This window comes from Lonchura striata, chromosome 7, assembly GCF_046129695.1.
Source record: "Lonchura striata isolate bLonStr1 chromosome 7, bLonStr1.mat, whole genome shotgun sequence".
NCBI lineage: Eukaryota > Metazoa > Chordata > Aves > Passeriformes > Estrildidae > Lonchura > Lonchura striata.
Window position 1 is genome coordinate 26,241,927 of NC_134609.1, and position 22,872 is coordinate 26,264,798.

The window sequence follows — 22,872 nt, forward strand, 5'->3', positions numbered from 1 at the left end:
AATGTGGATTTTTCCTATTTTGTATATTTTGATCTGTGTCAATTCAGGTGTGATAAAGACATTTTATTCATTTGCTCCCACTATTTATTCCTCCTCTGCAGCTGTAAACATCCACACATGCTTTGTTTCAAATTTCTCAGCCCAAATAATCCACTTATCAGTAATTTTTTATAATGCAAAATGTGTTTCTCCCCTGAAGTTCCTTCCTTTAAGAGGTGCCTTTAGATGATAAGCTACTGCAATAGAAGTGTTTAAAAAACACTGACACAATGCAAGAAAGTTGATAATTTAGCAAAACTATTTTATTAAAGCTTATTCTCATGATAAAATAACAGCCAACAAAATCATATTAGGCAGGTCTTCTGCAAATGTGTGTAGCTGCCACCTATTCAGATATCATTAAGTCAAGATATTCTTGTTTTCTGTGGTATTCTTTATTTTCAGCTATTTACAGTCACGCATGAAGCAAAGATTACATCAGGAATGTAGTATTACAATTTCCCCCTGGAGATTCACTGCTTATTGTAAATAATGCCAGATAGGAATTCATGTTTTCCTTCTTATCACTAAAATACAACTATTTTGCCCTTTTTCCATTCAGTATATTTAAAAATATTGCACTACATTTAATTTACCTCTTACAATCATCATCATTAGCAACACTATGCGAGGAAAAAGATATCCAGCTTTTCTTACCCACTGTGTTACACCAGTCAATTTAAAACCATGAATGTGTTTTTTGAAATCAGTATTTGCATTGTTTTCACAGCTCCTTCCTGTGCACCAGGGCTTAAATGAAGCACTTGGATATATTTGAAAACCTCTGTAGTAGTCTGTAAGAGCAAACACTGATGGCATTGAATGCAGATCACCACCAATGGTAAGCTGCTGAGAAAATGGAGTGGGGAAGTCTTAATATGCATCTCAAGCAAGTATAGGTTAAATAACTTTTAGACAAGAAGGGAAGCTAATTTTGTGCGATTATTTGCTGAAGCTTAATTTCAGAAGTGTGTCACATGCCTGTTTTTAGCATGGATAGTTTTCCATACATCAACTAAGTAGTATCAACTGCCCAGAACTCACTAAAAAGTGCAAGTAGTTGCATGACTGGCAGTAACCATTTTGCTTAGAAGCACAAGCACGCTGTTCCGTGGTGCAAACCACTGCTTCTTAATTTTGCCCATCACAAACTAAACCAAGAAGCAAATTTAAAGGAGAGGTACATTACTGATGACCTCAAAACCTAAAGCAGTTATTTTTACCATCTCAAACTCCACTCCGACAAAGGCTTTTTTCTTCTACTACCAGCAATACCAGTGATAATGATATGAGTACCTAGCACAGTACCTGAAATAAAGATGATATTTTATACAAAATTTCTATACACAGAAGATGAAACAATGTCTACAGGAAATAAATAAGAATGATGGCCTTAGCCAGGTGATGCTAAGATCCACAGTTTACACATAGCACAAGACCAGACAGTTCTTTTCAAAAGCAGCTGGTTGAATTTCTTCCTCATCTCTACTGGACTCACAAATTGACTCAAATAAAATATGTTATATACACTATAGGACATTTTGCTGACAAAGGTGATCCTTCTGCTCAGACTCTATCTTCTGTCTGAGAAGCTGAATGCAATTTACCATGCTGTGATTACTCAAAAGTGTGGAGAAAACATTAATTACTTTGTATTTTGCACCTTAAGCTTTCCAAAATGATAGTCTGCAGCAAAATATTAATTTCTTTATATTACTTACACCATCATTGCATGCTTTTTCACAGAAGGCAATGAAACCTCCAACTGTTGTGAAGAACAACTTTCCTTTATCAGGCTACCAGATAATACAACATCACAAACATGATTTCGTTCTGGAAGGCAACGAGCCTGTTACCTTGAAAATATTCCCAATTTCATTATTATGAGATACCAGTTCATACTTTGATATCTAACGACAGTCCAAAGTTCTAAGGAGGATTTTCTTTAGCATAGCATTACTATATTTTGTGTTAAATAGAAACTACAAAAAGTTCTTTTATTTAACAAAAACATGGAAAACAAATGATATGCAATGGTAACTTCAGTAATATTAATAACAGACAAAATGAAAGACCTTTTGCTTGCTTTCATGATATGTTTGGCAAAAAATACACAACTACCTAGAAGACATACAATTAAACTGTGATGAACATTTAAAAGCCTGGCCCCTTGGTGACTTCTGAGTCAGTCATCAGCTTAGGCATGCAACAAGCTTATAATGTTTTCATCATACAATGGATACTAAACATCTTGAAAACCCTGCCTGTTTCCCATTGAAAACACTAGCTAAAAAAAAAAAAATCTGAAAAAAAAAAATAATGCAGAGAGGGGAAGCGGGGTCAAGTAATGTATTAAGGAAACCACACACATTGATGTGAAATGGTAAGGTTACATAATTAGAAAAAATAAAAATAAGTTATTAAAAATAAATTTCCAATATAAACCCCAAAGTGTAGTTTTAACCAGCTAGTTTAACAAAATGACGGTGCTGTAGCTGGAGAAGAACCACTATTAGCAATTAACTGTGGAGAAGCAGGACACGCACATTATACCAGTGTTTTAATTTAATTTGTGTGTGTTTGGAGTTAAGTGCAAAGTATTCTCTTAGTCCATTCCTTCAAAGACTAAATATGTAAATATCAGTCTACTGATTGAGGTGGATCAACTGCTTCTTCTGATATGATGTTCAATGTTGGAGCCTCTGTCAGACTGCCATCTTCGCTATCCACTACTTCTGCTATACTGGGTTCCTCAAAATCTTTAGTCACTTTTTTGGATTGCCTCTCTGAGAAAATGTTCTCCAGGGTCTCTAAATCCTCAATGCCTGCCTTGTAGTGGATCATCAGCAGTGTGAGGGCCTGCAGTCTCTCACCCGACTTAGCCAGCGCAGCAGAAATCAGGGCTTTTTTCCTCACCTCGGTCGTCTCCTTTTCTTCTTTAACCAGCGAATTATTGTTCTCCAGCTCTTGGTCTATTTCATTCTGCAGCTTATCCAACATAAACTCCAATTTCTGAAAACGCTCCTCTGTGGGTAAACTTCTGTAGAGATCACGGCCGATTTCCTTCACGGCAATGAAGACGCTGTCGTCGAGGCCGCCCTCCTTGCGGACCAGCTTGATGCCGGCGCCCGCGGCGCGCTTGGAGGGGCTGCTGGGCCCGCTGAGCTCGGTGTCGCTGCTCTCGTTGTCAGACGTGTTCGGGGTGTGCTTTGGTGAAGGCTCGGCCACGTCCGGCCCCTGCTCGGCCAGGCGGCTTTTGGGCACTTGCCGGAGGTTCAGCAGCCGGGTGCTGGTGTTGATGATGTGCCGGGTCAGCCCCGTGGTTCTGTTAGCAGACTTGGCCTCGGAATCGACCCGAGGGGCTGCGGCTGCAGGAGCCTCCTGTCCCTCGGCTCTGCTGCTGCCCCCAGTTCGATCGAGTCGCTTTTCAGCCCCTACGCAAAAGGGCATCTCTGTTAAACATTTTTCTTGACATTTTTTATGGCAAACGTAAGCACAGAACATGCACTGTGAAGCTGCTTTAGTCCACACTTTCTTTTTGCAGTAATCACACCAAGTTGGATTCTGAAACTGAGTATCTTGAAAGTTATGCTTGTTCTCTGTGAGAACTTGTCCCATGAAAGGATCGTCTTTCTGAAGGGCACGAGCTTCTTCTTCCAAGTGACACTCTCTCTCTTTCTCCAGAAATATGCTTGAATCATCAATTTCACCTTCTTTTAAATATTTGAATTGTAAAGTTACATCACCGTAGCAAAATTTTTCATTGAAACCTTTATGAGTTGTCAAACTCCGCAACGCTGTCCTGGTGACTGCCGCTTTAGGTGTAGGAGCATGCAGTTGAAATTTTCTAACAAATTCCATTGAGGATGTAGCTAGACAATCTAAAGCAATTTCTTCAAGTCTTATGCTTGCATACCCTAAGCAGATAAAACCACCTGCTTTGAAAGGGTCTCTGCACCACAGTGCAACGTTAAGGTACTTATGGTATTTTTCTACTTCAAATAGACAGGAGGATGTTCTCGCCAGTGGCCATTGGCCCTGACGGTTTTTATAAGGAATTTCTGGTGACTCCCATGTTCGATGATCATCGCTATCTTTACAACTACGTGCATTTTCTGTGAGTCCATCTTTTAATGTATCTTGCTTTGGTGCTGTTACTACTTTTGATACTGCTGGGTCTTCCATCTGATCACTAATTTTAACTAGCTTCTCTGTAGATTTTTCTCCATTATTTGCAGGTGGAGGTGGCCTCTCTGGTTTATCAGAACACACACCACCAGTTTCTAACACAGTTTGGCCATCACTAGTAGACAAAGTAGGCTTAATTTGTGGCCTAGGTGGCACAGGAGGCTTAGTACTAGATCCTTGTGACTGTTTACCCGATGGCTGTGGTGCATCTGAAACCTCAACATTTTTAGGTGTTGCCACTTTAGCCCCATCTTTTTGTTGCGTTTTTGATGTTGCCTGGTAATTTCCTAAATGCAGTTTTCGATTCAGGATGGGGGATATAGTTCCAAGAGGTTTAGCAGCAGCAAGAATTACTACTGACCGTTTGGGACTTGGAGATGTTGGCAGATCTTCTTTTTGGTCAGGTGCATCACAAGCTAAGTCTTCAAATTCTGAATCAAAATCTCGGCTATCAGTATCAGCTGCTAAATTATTCTGGTCATCTTCTGCCTGTGCCAAGAAAGCTGTGTCCTCCAATTGTCCAAATCCATCCTGCAGTGCTGAGCCATGCTGATTATACCCAACAGGCCTTTCATAAAAGACTAAAACTCTGTCCCCAGCTTGTCTAATAAGCTTCAACACTTGGACAGTTGATGTGATTTTAACACCTATTAAAGAAAAGGACAAACATTATTAAGTTCTAATTATGATAATAATCTAAGTGACCAGAAATAGTCAACAAACACATTGTTGCTCAGTAACAAAGGAAGTCAATTATGACAGAAGAGCTTAATTGAAATGTAACAGATGGATTCTCTCCATTGTGTTCATATAAATATGGAGCTGGAAAAAATAATTACATAAATACTCCAGTTTGCTGCTCCTAATAATACTGTAGTCTTACATTGTAATGTTGGTTTGATATGGAAAGTTTTAACCTTGCTCTTACTGTAAGTTTGGACTTTTGAGCAGTAGAAATTTAACAAAGGACTCAAAAAAGTTGGTATTTTTAAACACAGTTATAAGAGAAACAGGCAAAAATGAAAATACTTCCAATATGTTAACAAAATATGGGCATAATGCTACATTATCAGTGTGGTTGGAGTGAGCTGAACCATCTTCCTGAGCAGAACTTTCAGAGCCATTTGATGTATCTCCAAATTACACTCAAGCCAAAATATCTTAATGAGCACACAGTCCAAATACAGTCCTGCAGGGGATAAAATCACATAAAAATTACTTTTCCTTTGTTCTAAAGCTATCATCATCTATATATTGAAAGGAACTGAAAACTCTTTTAAATTACTGGAGTCCTGCAATGGGGATTTATTTAGGCAGTACCTAAGCAAAAGAACTTATTGTAGACTTTAAGCTCTGGTCTGTACAACCTCTGTAAAAGGTTAAATTTACTGCTAGCCCAGTCACATTAATGTTTTGGCTTGTTTGGTTGGTTTTTTGGGGTTTTTTGTTGTTGTTGTTTATTTGTTCTGTTTTTAATGTTGTTGCCAAACATTTATTCAAGCTTCTTTTGCCTTTTACCTAAGAAGGAGTAAATAAATATGCAGGAAAATAAATCAAGCAAACAAAGACCTTAAGTGACCATAAATACATAAATGTTAGCTTTTGAGTGCCAAGCACAACTGTAGTTACTAAGGAAGGGAGATTAGCTGAACTGCATACACAGGACGACCCTCATTCCCTCATTGTGAAAGCTGACATATCACTCACTGCCAATTGCCAGCAGTCTGTCTCCTCTCTGTAGATCAGCAGCTGCAGCAGGTGAGTTTGGAGTGACAGTTTCGATGACAACGTGCCCTGCATCCTCCTCCTTGGACTGCACAAGGCGCAGCGTGAGCCCAACGCTTTGCAGATTCCCTTTCACAAGTTCTGCCTGCAGACAAAGAAGTCAAAAGTATCTCAGTAAAGCTGACTGCAAGGATTCATGGCTAATAATTTAAATAAAATTATGCCATTTTGATATTAAAAACAAATTATTATTTTAACAATGCGTTAGGATGTCCATTGACTTAATCTAATTGATTAGCTGTCTGCCAACTGATTTTATACCTTTGGAGATATTCACAAAAAGTCCCAGTTCTAGATAAAATACTACTATTAAACACAACCTCATTATCCATTTTATTAGGAGCACTGCATCATCAACCTAGGTATCACTTTAAATGCAGCACATTTGTGTTATAAAACATAACACTATGAGCAGCTTTCCCGTAGTCTGTGCAAAAGGGTGTTTGGAGTAACAAACTCTTATGTACTTCCAGATTGCTTAGGTATATTTAGAACAAATCTCAATTAACAATAGCATAAAAAGTTTCTTCAAAGAGGGAAACCCTTTTCTCATACTTATCTTGCAAAATAAATACTATTTAAATTTTAATTCAAGTAACCTCAAATACCTTTTTAAAAACAAACAAAAAACCAAAAAGGACAACTGAGGTGCAATCCCTGTAGCTAACTTTCATATGACAGACCTAGGTAGGGATCAATTATTTACAGACCTCAGTGTCTGAGATCTGTGGCAACTTTCTTTCCTAATAAAAGCAGCCCTTAATAAATTTAACAATATAATTTTTTTCCCCTAAAGCACATTCCTTTTAGACTATTTCAAATAACTGTCTACCATCATTCCATCAACAGATATTCTGTCTGAAAGGAGAACTCATATGTTTCAGCTTCAAGGATAGAAATTTAATTTGTTTTTTTGATTCCCAAGAAGAGAGAGGCCGACAGTGTAGAAACCTCCACAGGAAATTTTATATTTGGTTTCAATTTACTGAGTTCAGGTAGACAGCCTCCTCCTTCAGCCTTCTGCATTTACTTTGTTGCTATTCAATTGTGGATGTTTGAACTGTCTGGAGCTGAGCCTCCTCTTTGGAGGATGTGCTCATTTACTCAGTTTGTGCAATGGCTTTCCACAGATGGAAGTGGATTACTTAGCTCAGTCCATGGCTCTCTCCTTGGCTGCATAGCTGTCACTCCTTTCCCATAATCTTAATAGCACTGGCTCTTTTCTAATTGCAGTTCACTTCTTTACAGGAACAAAAATGCTATAGAAAAAAAAACTGCTCAGCAGTTTGCTGTAGAACAGCACTGAGTTTGAAGAAGCAGACTTGTAATAACTTTCTAAGCTTTGTCACTATTTTCTGCATTTCCCACAAGCACCTACTCTTTTTTTCTCAGACTTCTATTGTTAACGCCCAGTAATGTATGTAAGAATAACAAGACCAATATAAGCTTAATTGCAGTTCCAAGACTTAAAGGTTATTCCAGAATGAAACAAGTAAATAGCTGCCTACAAAAACAACCCTGATGGAGTATTCAAGTTGATTTTTGTTCATTTGTTTGTTTAAATGCCATCCTCATTTACACCAAAACTACTGTTACGTAATTAAATTTCAAAAAATTTAAACAATAAATTACTAAGTATTAAGATACAAAGAAGTATTAGAAATGTCTGTGGAGGAAGACAATCTTTGTTTTTTTAAAAAAAATTGCTCTTCTGCTTTAGTCCTTTATTTATATGTAATATAGCTTTAAGCTAGCAATTCACACATGTTGCAATGTGCTGTATGGAAACAACATGAACAATTACTGCAATTTCAAACAACACTAATTGAATAGTTTAACTGTCAAAAACACAAATGACATGAATTTGCTTTGGCAGCAGGCAAAGCTGCAACAAAAACAACATCCAAAGATCACAATAATATAACTGCACATTCTTATCAAACAATGAGGAAACCATTATTCCTGAGCTTTGCTCAGAGTCCAAGTACTCAAATCTTGGTTTTCCTATGATGGTTCCTTTGTAAGTCTCGCTCTAAGTGACTAAGCTCAAAAAAATATTTCCAAATCATTACGTTTGAATAGAAGAACTATCATAATGAAGATCAGGAAGTAAACTTGCATTTAAGGAATGCTGACAAACATGAAAATTACAAAGGGCTGAAAAACAAATTATAACCACTTTTCCCCCTAATTTCTGTTAGTGCACTGAAGTAGAAAGCTGTTTAGTGAGAGAATTCCAGGAAAGAAATGGATGCTTAGAACAGTGAAAAGAAAAAAAACCAACAAAACACTCAAGATGGTTTTCCTTTTAACACCCTGTTATTCTGGCCATTTAATTATACTCCTTTAGGAAGTCATCTATTTTGACTGTATATAGCTTCTTCTGAAATCTTACATTAGTTCTGTAGCTCAAAGGCCAGAACTGGAGCTCATTAGCAAGACAAGACATTTGAGAGTCAAGACCTGTCCAGGGTGGGCATTCTGTTAGCTTTGCATGGCAGCAGAAGAGACATTACTGAGAGTTCATTCTCAACATAAGACAACTCTTGCCCACTCCAGAGCAGAGAAACACCCAACTACTGAAGGAAGGTGGCCACCACAACCCTGTCACAGGAAGGAGTAGGTCGGCCTGTTACCTCAGGCCAACCTACTCCTTCCTTTTACCATTGGTGTTTTCTCACCAATTCAAAAAATGGTGATAAGATTTCTCCAGAAAATCTTCTCTGACAGAGACTGTCAGGGGGAAGAGCTGGTGTTGCAACATCTGACTTTTTGAAGAAAGGCAGCAATGACCTCTAACCATTGTTGATACTTGCAATCATGAAAAAAGTGCATGGTGAGCAGATATGGAGAAAGGGCATAATTAAACAACAAAAAGGAATAAAAAAATTACCAAAAGCTCTTTTTTAAAGTGCTTGTCAGTACAGACTCTGATGCTCTTGAGTTTCCTTTGAATCCAACGACTCCTTTGAGCAGAACTACACAGTGGATGACTTAACAGCGGAAATATTCTGTAGTGCAAAGACTAGAAACTCCTGAGGTGATTCCCAGCATTTCACCCTTCCCTCCTCCTCCAGAGAGAGACCACATGAAAGAAATGAGGGACAGCTGGGACCCAAGATATGTAGGTATCTCTGAACATTTGGCTCCCATGCAGGGACACAGCCTGCAGATTACAACATGTATGACTCACTGATGGCAAGGAGACTTCCCATATCCCAGCAGTATCTGATGGAAAGCTGTTTTTGGAAGGAGAGTGCCTTTGAACGTAACAAGCAAAGTTCATCTCAACTTTTTATTAACTTTGGCACAGTCACAAGCTTTCTCATGAAGTAAAGCGGTTTTATTTATCAACCCAAACCAGATGAACAGTTTCCTTGATTATTCTTTCTGGCACCTGCAAGAAACACCACTCTACCTCTCAGGCTAAGATGAATGCAGGTGAAGACCATTTGGAGCTCTCAAACATCCCCCACCACAACAAGTTCACTCACAAACCCAAACATCTTTGTATACCCAGCACAGCTACTTTAAGCCTTTCTGTCTCTCCCTTAAATTAAGACTTGATAATAAATGTGAAGAGCCAAAGACCTATTGGAACACAAAACACAAGGAGGATGAAAATCAGCTAAATGACACAGAAGTTAGAAGAAAATTGCTAATAATGAAAGAACATTTATTATCAAGAAACCTTGATTTAAGGGATAAAAACTTAACCCAGGAGAAAGGAAAATTTTAACCAATTAGCTATATCATATTAAAGCAAGTTTATTTTAATTTGATCTAATTAATAGCTCTGTTTTACTAGTTCCTGCAAACCTTAGTAGTTATTTAAATAAGCAGCAAGACAAAGCAGATATTAGTACTTCATTGTCAGCAACAGGTATACATTCAGTGTATTTTATACTGAAATAGTTTAACTGCGTCACAGTGCTTAGTAAATTTACCTTTTTTTAAAAAAACCTAAGCAATCCTGAGACTATTTATTAAATACTTGTTGATATTAAGATGCAACAAAACAGGAATGACTATCCTAGAGAGAAAAAAACAAAGAAGTACTTTCCTTAGCGTTTTATTATTTTAAAAATCCCAACAATAAAATAAGAGGACACAAGATGTCCATCAACTTTAAAATTAATAGAACATTTTGATATGGAGCTGTGAATACTTGGCTTTTACAGGACGAAGTCCACAAGCATTGATTCCACAGAGGCTTTAGTTTATTTGTATGCACCCGTGTTTGAGGCACTGCAGAGCACAACCCCACTGCCACTTTCAGTTCAATACTGCATGTGTGCTATGGAAACACAATGCAGGAGAAAATCTTCTTGTGTCTCACAACTTTTCCTTGCCTCAGCTTGTTGTTCTGAAAGCCCAGCAATTGAATGTCAGTGAAAAGAAATTTTTCCAAACATACTGAACTCCACAGCTGCACAGTGAATAATCAGAAATTTAAAGCTTGAGAGTATAATTTAAATGACCAAGTATTTACATGAATATCAAAATATGATAAAGTTTTAATCTTCAACTGCTTCATGAAATTATCAGTCTGAAATAATTTACAAATACAATGGGATGATAAATAAACATTCCTTTTACAGGCAACAGACAAATGTAATGCCATCTCATTTACTGTTTATTCCAAAACTATATATATGAAGTTAGATTATTATTTGATTCAGAGGTAAAACGCTAAGAGTGAGATAGAGTGGTAGTGTCATAAGTAGAATCTAAGATAACATTAGATACAGCACTTCCATTCAGAATTTCTAAGACAACACATAATAAATTATGTCCATTAATAAATACAGAGGTTACAACATCTAGGAAAGTGTGTATGACAATCTCCTACCAGCAGTGCAACATTGTTCAGCTAAACTTAAAAAATTATTAGGTGCATACAAAAATAGAAAATGACAAAATTATGCCATAGCAGGATAATTGGAGCAGAAGAATTTTGCTCTTAAACTTAACTGCTTATTTTCAGGAACTGAAAAGGAAATAGTTGTTTTTGTAAGCTTAATTTTACACTGTAAAATAATTTCTAATAGTCTAAATTTGCTTAACTATTTGTAAGCATTAACATCATAAATCTTTACTAGAATTTAGTAAGCATGTCACATTCTTTTGAATAATTGTTAAGAAAAGCTTGATCGCCCAAGCACAAATAAGAGGTCTTTTTTTACTGACTTTACATCAACTAGAAGAATACTGTTTTTCCAAGTTGTTCATACATCAGGGGTATGTAACAGATTCTATATATCAGAAACTGAACCCATGTCAGTGCTGTACTATGGATAAAAATATTTCTTTTCGGCCGAACTATCGGAGTTGCCAAAGGGGATCTTAAGTATTCTTGCAAGATATAGTGTAATGCCTTTTGAGAAAAAAAGTGAAAATGTCTGTGAATATGTCTGTAAAGTATTACATTCTCCCAGACAACCCTGCACATTGTGAGGAGAGGAAGGAATATTTCATGTCAAACCCCCCCCAAAACATTAAAGTCCAAAACTGGGAAGCAGTTTCTTCTCTTCGGAAGACTCAGTTCTTCGCATTATTGAAAAAACATTTTTGGCAAAGCATTGACTTTAGTATTATTATTTTTTTCAAGCCTATTACTGAATAGAAGTATTATAAATGACCTGCACAGCAAAGAGGCTGTGAGATTATTTACAGGGGAGAGGAGGCAGTGAAAGGAAATAGGTATCACCAAACTCATGGTTTTCTCCTTAGAAACACTGGACACAAAGGAAATAAAATAATTTTCTTGTAATGTTCTGGGAGGATTTCAATCTATGGTTTTGAAAAGGAGTAGATGATTTTCTTCTCCTTGTGACACAGCCCTGAAGCCTAACAAGAGAGCTTGTGCCAGTGTAGCACAAGTCTTTTCCAAACCTCTTCTCCAGCCCTCCTGTCCACGGGGCACAGTAACCGCAGACGGGTTCAGATGCAAATCTGGATTAAGGAATCCACGATGACAGAAACACTTTCATTCCCCAGGCATTGAGAAAACTCCCAATTACAGAAGAGGAATGTTCTCTGAGCATTCAAGAGCTACCCCTGCTCTTGGGATGCTTAAATAGCTCAGTAGTCAATAAAGTATGCCCTAACTATCAGTTCTAAACTGTATTCACTGTTACGTCTTCCACATGCACAGGTGCAACGATGCACACGTGTGGATGTGCCTCCACCTCCAGATTTAACCTCTGTACTTCCTTTAGAGGGTTTAGAAATGTTCAAACACACTGACAGAAGAGTTAAATAAAATAAAAAAGCTGTAGTAATATTTACACAATAACTACGCTATGCAGTATAACAATGAAAATGAAGGAAATAGTCTCTGCAATCAAATTAAATCTACATAGAAAATTGACTTCTTTTCCTCTTCACTGGAAAGAGGCATTAATTACAAATCACTCATTGGAAAAAGACTGATGGTAATGTAATGTAAAAGACTGTATACACTACAGCTAGAAGCAATATGCCATTCTAAGAAACCAAAATATACTAGAAAACACATTTACAAACTTGGAAATTAATTTATGATTTGTGATTATTTTTTTGTTTCAAATGATTAACAAAAGACTGCTTGAATAAAATTCTGATTCATTTTTTTCCATAATTGAATCTAAATCCTAAATCTAATAATGCTACTGTTCCATAATTTGTATCAAGACTTCTATGACAAAAACTAACATACTCTTCCTTGCTATGTGATCCTTCTTCCATACCAAAGATATACACATCTTTAGTATAATTCAAGTGGAAATTTAAATGTATTTTTCCACCATTCCTAGGTTTATATTGATTCAGTTAATTTCAACAAACATTTTTATTTGTCCTCACTGTTTTTTTAATATTTTTACAAAATATATCAGACAAATACCTTGAATGAATATGTATTTCTTATAGATATATAGAATGGTAGGTGAAAGGGGAGTTGTATAATTTTTTTTTTCAAAATAACTAAATTTATTAATACATTTAAACATTTAAATATATATATATATATGTGTGTGTGTGACTAGAACTTCCAAAAAGAAATCAAAAGGAAATTATCTGCTGCTTATAAAAAAATTCTTGTTTAACAGCAATCCTAATTATCATTTTTGCACAACTCCTTTTACAGTCATAACTGAGCAACTGCCAAAAAGATATTTCTATGCTTATTTTGTCTAAAAGAAGAAATTTGATTATACTATTTAAAACTTAACATACAGAACCAAAATGAGTTTGAAAAAGCTACTAAAATGGACTTTTATCATTAAGCGATATCACCAATAAAAATAAAATTTCAACCACATTTTTGTAATTTCTCTTTCTGTTCTTTGCCACTTATTTGATAGCTAAACCATTCCTTACTTGTACCCAATGTTCACTGGAGTGTTTGTAGTGGGTTTCCACATCAGGCTGATCAAATTTTAGACATATTCAAATTTTAGACAATTTTAATTAATTGGTTGTTTGCTTAACCTGGTGTTCTGCTTTCCTCCACTGCAGCTCTTACTGTGTGCTGAAACCCTGCGAGTCAGGAGGGTTTTTCTGTACTCACAGCTGTCTGAGCAGACCTCCACTTGCTTAATCCTCTAAAAAAAGAGTCAACTTTTCACACTGCTCACTTTTCTCTCCAAAACCTCTGAACAACACACCCTGTCCTGAAAACAATTTTAGTCAGTGAAACAAAGGAATCAGCCAACACTCAAAATTATCTTGAGACTAAGTATTCACACACAATTTTTCTAGACCAAATATCAGAAAGTATCTAGTGTCATATCAGAAAATAAGTTCTTCAGCTTCTTTCCTTTGATTCAACACTGCCCATCTTGTAATTTCTGCATTTTTTATATATATTTACATTCCATACTCTCTCAGCTGGAGCAGCTTTATAGAACTGGATATACCTTGGTGTCTCCTTGAGTGTTACTTAATGAACAGGTACCGTTTTGTGGAATATTAGGAAAAACAGGTTTTTGATGACTATAAAACAGTGAAAAAAGGCAAGTGGGATGTTCTACATTTTGCTGTTAATCTTTGCAGCCTTTTGAACTGTGTTCTATACATGGGGAGACACAATGATCTCAGACAAACTCTGCATTTTTCCTGTTTGGTTTGTTTTACTTTTAGGAAGGAGTGTACTTATGGACAAGGTCTTGATATTTTCTTATTAGTCATCCTAAATAGCAAGCCAGTGGGGCTCATTTTCTGATCTACAGGATAACTTGTAAAACCCAAAAAATACAAGTTACAAAATATGATGATAATTTTATTCTGAAATGAGTTACTTATTGCACCAAGATCATATTTAAAATAGCAATTCATTAATACCACAAAATGGCAAATGTTATGCACATGTCTAACTTCACCATCATAAACTACTTGTCTGAAAAGAAATGTGACAATTCATTGTAGGAAAATTAAACATCTGCATGTCTGCCTGATGAGCACTGAAAATGTTACATATCAGCAAAATCCAGAACTGGCTTGTTACTGAACAGGATGAGAGAAGCTGTATTTTGTTTTCCCAAATACTTCTGATACATTGCAGGCACTCTTTGGCTAAACTACTCCTAAAAAATTGCACCTTCCAATTGCATGGTGAAGCAGGTTACACGACATGTAAAAAGCAAACTGTTTAGCAATTATCATGAATTGCTGGGGCATTCTTACAGCAATTACATGATTTGAATGGAGGAGATAAAGACAAGGTAGCAGAAAACCTGCATTTAACTTTGAAGTACCAAGAGCAGGTAAAATAAAGGCCTTCAGTTTTAGGTGGAGCTCTTTGCAGAGCAATTTAGCACAAACACCAACATAGCTTGTCTTTTAAGTGCTCTTATGCACTGACAGTTTTTATTAAACTCAACTTTGATGATCTCCTTTGATTCTGAAGAAATGGAAAAGATCAATTCTTTTTTTCCTAATGTTATGATAAGAAAAAGCCTTTCTCCAATATTGCTTAAGCATTACTTGGTCATCATGTAAATATTTTGTGCAAAACTGAAATAAGGTTACTAAGTTCATTAATAATACCATGTGTGATATCAAACCAATAAAAACTTTACCTTGTTATGAATCACTGCATTGCAAATTACAGATAAAGGGGATTGATGAGAACCTATGAGTTTATGCACTGTGAATATGTGCACATGAGACAGGGCAACCCAGGGATTTGCTCATCTCTGAGACAGAAGGAAAACAACTGAAAACCTTCAAGTGTATGCATTAAAAGTAAACCCTCTAAAACAATAATTATTTACATGCATCTTGGAAGTATCTAATCAATGGTGATAAAACAGCTACTAGTAATCTCTTGCAATAAACTCAAAATATTGGAGTTCTTTATAATGGAACTAACAGACAGAGTGACGAGTTTTTTCCACACAGAGAAACTGCTTGGCAATTTTCACTATCAGACTCAGCAGCATTAAATACTTGAATACTGACATGGATATTGCTATCAAAACTAAAAATATGAGAGGTTATTATACACTGTGATTACAATAATATGCATCACAGATGCTAGTGTCCATGGAAATAAGATATACAATATAATTTATATTCACTAAGTAGTAACTCTTTGATTTCAATAAGTCACATTTTAAAGGGTTTAGAAGTTACTTTTCTGACAGAAATGCTACACTCTCACAACCAAAGCATTAAGACTGCAGGTAATACAAATGACACTCTTATCAATAACACAGCCAAAGCAACAGGGACCTCACATGCACCTAGAAGTTCCATAATCATACAATTTGAAATATCACAGAACTTAAGAGAACAGTTTGGTTTTTCTGCACTGCAGAAACACTTTTTTTTTGGCAACTGGTACATTTCTCATCAACATTAATGGCTAGATGGCTATTAAAGCAAAGCACAAGCCTGAATAATATCCTGTGTGACCCACTGAGTGTTCAGACTCCCACATTCCCACTGAACGAGCTAAGCCCAAAGGAACTAAAGCAGATGTAGTAAAATGATTCGTGATCTTAACAGCTCTTCAGAGATTAAATAGAAGACCCATCTGTACCAAAATGAAGTTCCTGTTCCATACAAGCCCCAACCCCACCCTTTGCCCGGTAAAACCAGACCAACACTTTTCTGAAATCCTATGTTAAAACATGGCCAGAAGAAATGAGGATTTATATTTAACTTATTCCAAGTAATTGCTGCAAGAAGGCCAAGGTTTTCTGTATAATAATCTTTCTGTACCTAGAAAGGCAGCCAAACCACACTGAGTTGTTTTCAATTAAATTCTGGACAAAACGCTGCAGTACAAACACACAACTATACAACCAGTAAAGGTTTCCATGACCATACATCTATTTCTGGTTATTTTGTTGAACACATCACATCAAATCAATCAAATAAATTTATTTATGGTTATAGGGCACAAGTCCCTGGCAGGCAGTGAAACAGCAGCTCAATGTCACATCTAATTAGTAGCACCAAGACAACAGCACACCTAGAAACCAGATTTTCATTCTGTTACCGACGACCATCACTTATAAAAATTGCCACAACTATTAAACTGAAAATATCTTTACATCAACTCAAATACTGACAATTCACTTTACAAAAAAAAAAAAAAAAATCAATACCCAGCTCTAGCTTCTCTGCACTTGAAAAATAATCCAGATTATTTTTAAATACACATAAAAATCAATTCCAAATAGATTCAAGGAATGCTTTAAAAACAAAATGTTAGCTGTAAATTGGAATCCACATTCAAGCCAGCTTTGCAACTGAGCTTCTAAAAATGCTTTATAAAAATCCAAACATCTGAACTTTTCATAGAAGGGATCTTTGTCTTCAATGTCCTCTTCACTCAACCAACGTGACCATAACTGCCTAATATAAAAGTGGGATTTCCTTTCTCTATAGTCAGCTCAATGACAAGAAAGCAATTTGTGTAACCATGTCTTCTCCAGAAACTGATTTTAGATCTCAAACCACTAGCACTAAGCATGTAAAAGAGATAAAAAGAAATATTCTTTCAGAAACAGTTTATTAGGAGTAAACCCCAAAAAAGTTACAAGAGAAGCGGACCACTGCTTCCACTCATAGTGGAAGTAAAAGTTCATTCCTTCTGACCCTTTTTTTTTTCAATACCTTCTGCTCAGGGAAGTAATATATACCATTTCCTCATCTCTCTTTTGTAAGCTAAGTGAAAGAATGAATAGGAAATTATGTCAAGCTTAAAAACTTCTGTTACTTCAGCACTCACTATAACTTCATACACTCTGGTTTTATGCTCTATTATTTTTAAATTAGCAACATATTTTATTGATAGTTGGTGAAATATATGTGAAAAATACGTACGAGATTTCATAAAGCAACATCTTTCTACTTCCCTTTTCCCCTTCTCTCTTCTGTCACCAGAAACCCAGCTTGCTTGGGACTGTGACCAATTACCTCTTCCAAAGAATTCAGAACTCACTCGTTAAATTGAAAATTCAAACAAGGATTAGTCAATACCATACAAGGCTTGAGAAACAAATCTAACTTTAACAAAAAGCTATACTGAAGAAGGTAGGAATAATTCAGCTTACTTAATAATTTCAATGACCCTTATTATAAAAGAAAAAGCAAATTGCATCCAAGAAGTTAATAAAAACTTTTGAAGTAATTTGAATACTCGGTTCAGACCACAGTACTGCACTTTTTTGATCATCACTGTAAGGGCATTGGTGAAACAGCTCAAAAAAAGGTCATTGTTCATAATTGGCACATTCAATACCAAGTATTCAAAAGTCTGAGGTTTCTCTTTTAAAGTGATACTTGTAAAAATATTTCATTTTAAAATCTACAGGCTTAAGACATTAGGACTCTATAGAAAAAAACAATGTGCAATGTGATGAATGATGAAATACCTCACAGTAAAAAGAAGAGTAAACCCAACAAAATTCCCAATAGCAAAGCTTCAGGATACAAAATTACAAATTTAATCATCAGCTTGCTCCCAACATTATCCAGCTACTTTCCTCCCACTAGAGTTTAGTATTTCTTATAAACTATACAACATACAAAAAACCTACCAGAAAAATTATATTCAGTCAGGGTTTAGGGAGAAAAAAATAAAGGGGTAGAAAGACTGTATATATAGAGATGGGAAGGGAAATGAGATTGGAGATGGAAAAAATAAAATCAGAGCTGGACTGGAAAATAAGTTACTGTTAGTAAATCCATAGCTGCATTATGATGGCAAAACACTTCTAATTTTCTCACTCCCTTGACCTCTGATTAATAAAACTTAATTAATTCACATTAACTACATGAAACCATGTAGTTTGGATTTAACTTAAAATTGATAAATTTCAATTATTTGTGTACAGTGTTACATTTTGGTAGAGACAATCACGCATATATTACAATATATTAAGAAGGGAATTGCCTTTTTCGCATGAAAAAGAAAGAAAAAGACAACTTGGGAGCTAAAAAAGTAAAACTATAATTATTTTATTTCCTTAGGAGCTCTACCAGAAGAAAATCATAATGCATAAACGTGTGTTCACCATGCAGAGCTTGCCCTTCTTCATGAATTCCTGAAGTTCACAAAACCAGCCTGTGACTTACATACTTTAACACCATTTGATCAAGAACATTGCAAAGTAATTAAGCCTCAGGTAGGTAAATCTATGCTGTTAAGTCAGACAAACATAAAAGTTAAGTGCAATTTAGATGCTTTTAGCAGAAACATCATTGATTTTTTACCATTTTCATACAAAGACACATTTCTGAGTTGAAACACTATTTTGAAAGAAAGCAGTCCAAGGTTAAAAATGGCATGCAAGGATCATAATCAGAATATAATGATAACATCACCTAATGAGTCATTAATAATTATTGAAATTATTGAGTCAATAATTATTGATAGAGCTATGGTTTTACTACACAGAGAGTGAAGTGCTTGCTACCATGGAGAATATCTACTTTATTTGCAGGCCCTTCTCCAGGGCAGCTGCCAGAGCTGTGGTCACAGGGGTAAAGCCAGCCCTGATGGGGACAGGGTGGCCCCACAGCAGCACCGTGGACACCATGGCAGCAGGACTGCTGGGGAGTTGTCCCTGAGGTGTGGGACCTGAGAGCCACCTCAGCCCACAGAAAGCCTGAGCTTTTTACCTGGGCTTGCTGCAGCTCTCTGCAAAGCACCCACCAGCTTTCATAGCCCGACATCTCTTTGTTTCCCTTTCCTGCTTCTCTCCTCTGCCACCAGAAACCCGGCTTGTGTGGGACTGTGGCCAATCACCTTCCCCAAAGAATTCACAACTCACTCATTTAATTGAAAATTGAACAAAGGATTTGTCAACACCACACAATGCATGAGAAATAAATACAACTTAAAAAAACTCATACAAGTAGTGAAGCTCTGAGGGACACTAACGAGGACTAGAGCCAAGCTAGAGGCCACCTTCTTGGTTTAAGTCTCTGCCTGGGTAAACTCTTTTCCAACAGAAGTTCAAACTATTTTACAAATAACTGTGCTTTCTTAAAAAAAACCAAAAACTTTGCACAGGTATACAGACACTCAAATATAAAAAGAGGAGACATAGCTAAAGTAATACAAAGATGAGACTTTTTCAACGAGCAATGAGACACTTTGAAATGGGTATCAAAATTATGCCTGCAGATTTCAATGACACTCATTCAGTTGACACACAAACCTTAAAGCAGCATGGCTAAAATATGATTTTTCAAAAAATTCTTAACAAAAAATTGCACTATTAACAATAACCAATTTTAAAAAATCTATACACTGGATAAGGCCACTAGACAACATTCACATTACAGAGTATTCAAGACAAATGGGAGTGATACTTAAAAATGGAACTAAAGATATGCTGGGGAAGAGGTGAAATGATAGAAACTCAAAAAAAGCTTGTCTGCATCTACAGTGCACATTGCATATCAGCCACACGCTCTCCCTTACAGAAGCCATTGCATTAAGTATTTCTGACCAACTGGCAGTTACTGGCTGCCTGCTCATTCAGCACTCTCAACTGCTATTCCTTCCTTAATAAATGCTATATAGAAATGCATGATACCTATAGATTCATAAAGACATGACTGTACACTTCAAGTTCATGACTTACTTGCAAAATTTTCACTTCTCAGTAATGACAAATTAACCACTGCTCTCCTATTCTGGGTTTATGCTGCTGCCTCAAGAGAGATTCCACTTAAAAAAAAAAAAAAAATCAATCTGTTCTATTGGCAGTAGAAATTTATACTCCTGCACTTTGCATTTGTCAATACAGAACACTTGAAACTTACCTAGTAATCTGTAGGACTGATAGAAATCAATCATCAGGAAAGCACATTGCAAGAAAAAAAGAACCTAGCTTTCAAAAAGAAGAATCTCAAAGATTTGTTTCTGGTATGGACAAAAGAGAAGAGAAAGGAATTTTCTTGCAGCTCTCCCATTCTATCACTGCTTTGCTGAAAAGAAGTCCCAGGAAAAAATCTGTCAAGACCCACACAGCATTTTTCCCTATCATGTTTTTGCTGCAGTCACAGCAGCATTCCTTGAGTCTTTTCTATTGTAGATTTAAATACCTGCCTCAGCATTTGAAGAGTTATACACTAGGTTGAGGATTTGGCAAAATCAAAAAAGAACCTTTGCTCCACTAAATTATTTCTGAATGTGCAGAGAAGCGTGTATTGCGTCCAGGACACATTTCCAGTGTCTTTATAAGTTACTACTTCCATCTGTTAAAACAAATTCAGAAACAAACAAATCTCTTTAGAAGTAAATTTTTTTCTTCTTAGTGAGGATCAGGTTCTTAATTTTCTGGTAAATCTCTTTTATTTTCATTACAATTACTAGATATGATATTGCTTTAATGACCTGTCATAAAATCTCTTCCTCCTAGCAGCTATTTTTAAAGCTCAGGAATTAATTACAACTCTTGGTTACCTCAATCATATGCAACCAAGACTTTTGGTTCCTCATCCACTTCTACACATCAATTGGCAAGAATCTGAATGCTTCTGCTCACAACAGCAGCCAAGAGTTTGCTCCTAGTTATTACAAACATTTTTAGAATACTTCTTATTTCAGATTCTCTTCCAAAAGAAAAAGCATCAAGAACTCCAGTGGAAATACAAATGTTTATCAAGATTGGCAAAAAACTTGTTTAAAAAAATGAATTATTTTCTCAAATATTGTTTTGTATGGAGTAAAAATCCATCATAGATGTTCCCATGTTTTGGCTAAACACCTGTTGTAGCCAAAATGAAGAAGTCTAGCATTATTTCCTCTCTCCAGCAGGTCTGTACCTCAGATATAATCTTGATGTAATTTAATTAAGAGTTTTTAGGGTAAAACTGCCTCCAGACTGGACTGCCTGCTAGACAAAGAAAGTTTATTCCATCTGAAGCCATCCCTACAGATACATTCTTAGGCTAGTCTGAAGACTAAATTGGTATTTTTGTGAATTATTTTTATTTAACTAGTTGAACTGAGATAGCTCTGCTCCTCTCCCCTCCCTATGTAACAGCATAGTCTGTCATGTACTATTTACCAAATTGAAAATACAATTTGAAGAAAAAAGACTTTTTTATCAATGAGCACAGGAAAATGGTCTGAACCAGCCTGGAACTGACTTGGTTAGAGCTGGAAGCAGATTACTTCCAGAGGTCCCTTCCATTCTAAATTACTGACTCGACTCAGATACCTTGTCCAGATACCATTTTAATCTTCTTTTATACTACATATAATGATAAAAAAAAAATGCTTGGAATCAAGCCAACTTTTCTGCTGAATGTTTCTGGTCGTACAACCACAAATTTCCTGGGAGTTTTGCAAACCTGTAAATGACATACATTAATCAGGCACTTTAAAGATTCCATACTAGCTAAATATTCACAGCTACTCTACTCCCATGAGCTGGCTTTGCTGGCAGTGTTATTCTTGTCCTACTTCCTCTGCCCTCTGTTTATGCAGCAGAACTGGTGCCCATGGTCTCCTGCACCAAGCTGACAGTCACTGTTTGCTCTTCCTCACTGCTGTGCACAGACACAGCTTCTCAGCTCAGGCCAGCCGTGTGCTCTTGAGCCAGAGCTCCCCATGGTCCCCACCTCCTGTGCTTGGATTTGCGTTTGGAAGTGCTCCTGCTCCTGGAACACACCAAGTGCATTCCCTGCAGAGGAAGCTGCGTCAGCAGTGGTGCTAATGCCAATCCTGATGGGAGTGCTCCAGAAGCAGAGCCCAGCAAGGTCTCAGCCCCGAGGCCATACCGCTCTAATGGGGCAGCCTAAGCACCCGCTGTCCACTTTGCTTGCAAAATGCACATCTGTTTCCCCAACTTTTTTTCATTTATTTATATGTACATGTTCATAGAGAGAACTTGATCTACAGTCTATACACAAGTCTTGAATCCAGAAATAGACTGTCACATTGGTGTGTTTCACAGTCCCCAAGAACAGACTGTACAGCTCAAACAGAATTGGACTCCACATTTCACAGAAATGACTGAACAGCAGTTTGTGACTTAAGCAAGTTACTTGTTATACATTTAACTTAACTAGTCCAATGAAATCCTACTGTAAACATGCATCTGATTTAAACCAGTGCAAATCACTGGTTTGAAAGGGGGAGATTTACAGTGGAGATGAGTCACATGCTTGTTTGCATTAGAAGTTCTGAACACTATAATCCTATGCTCCCTTCACATGTAGCTCACATTGTTATGTAAAGTGGTTGTTTTTAGTTTACAAGCTGCTGCACAGACTATTCCTGATATATTCCCACAGATGTGTGATTTAACTACTGTGGAACCTAGAAACAGATTTCTGCAATTGCTCTCTAAACTTTGTTCTTTCTTGACTCTGCTGATGAACTTCAGGCGAGTCAATTCCAGT

General features: G+C 36.5%; 1 protein-coding gene across 1 annotated transcript in view; it reads right to left on the bottom strand.

The window, feature by feature from the left end:
- Positions 1-280: 280 nt before the first annotated feature.
- Positions 281-22,872, bottom strand: part of PDZD8 (PDZ domain containing 8) — a 51,809-nt gene continuing 29,217 nt past the window's right edge. Inside the window, exons 4-5 of the mRNA XM_031505283.2 lie at positions 5,935-6,097; positions 281-4,874 (exon numbers count right to left, since the gene is read on the bottom strand). Of these exons, the coding sequence (XP_031361143.2) occupies positions 2,680-4,874; positions 5,935-6,097 (2,358 nt within the window). The 3' untranslated portion in view covers positions 281-2,679. The remainder of the gene's footprint in view (positions 4,875-5,934; positions 6,098-22,872) is intronic.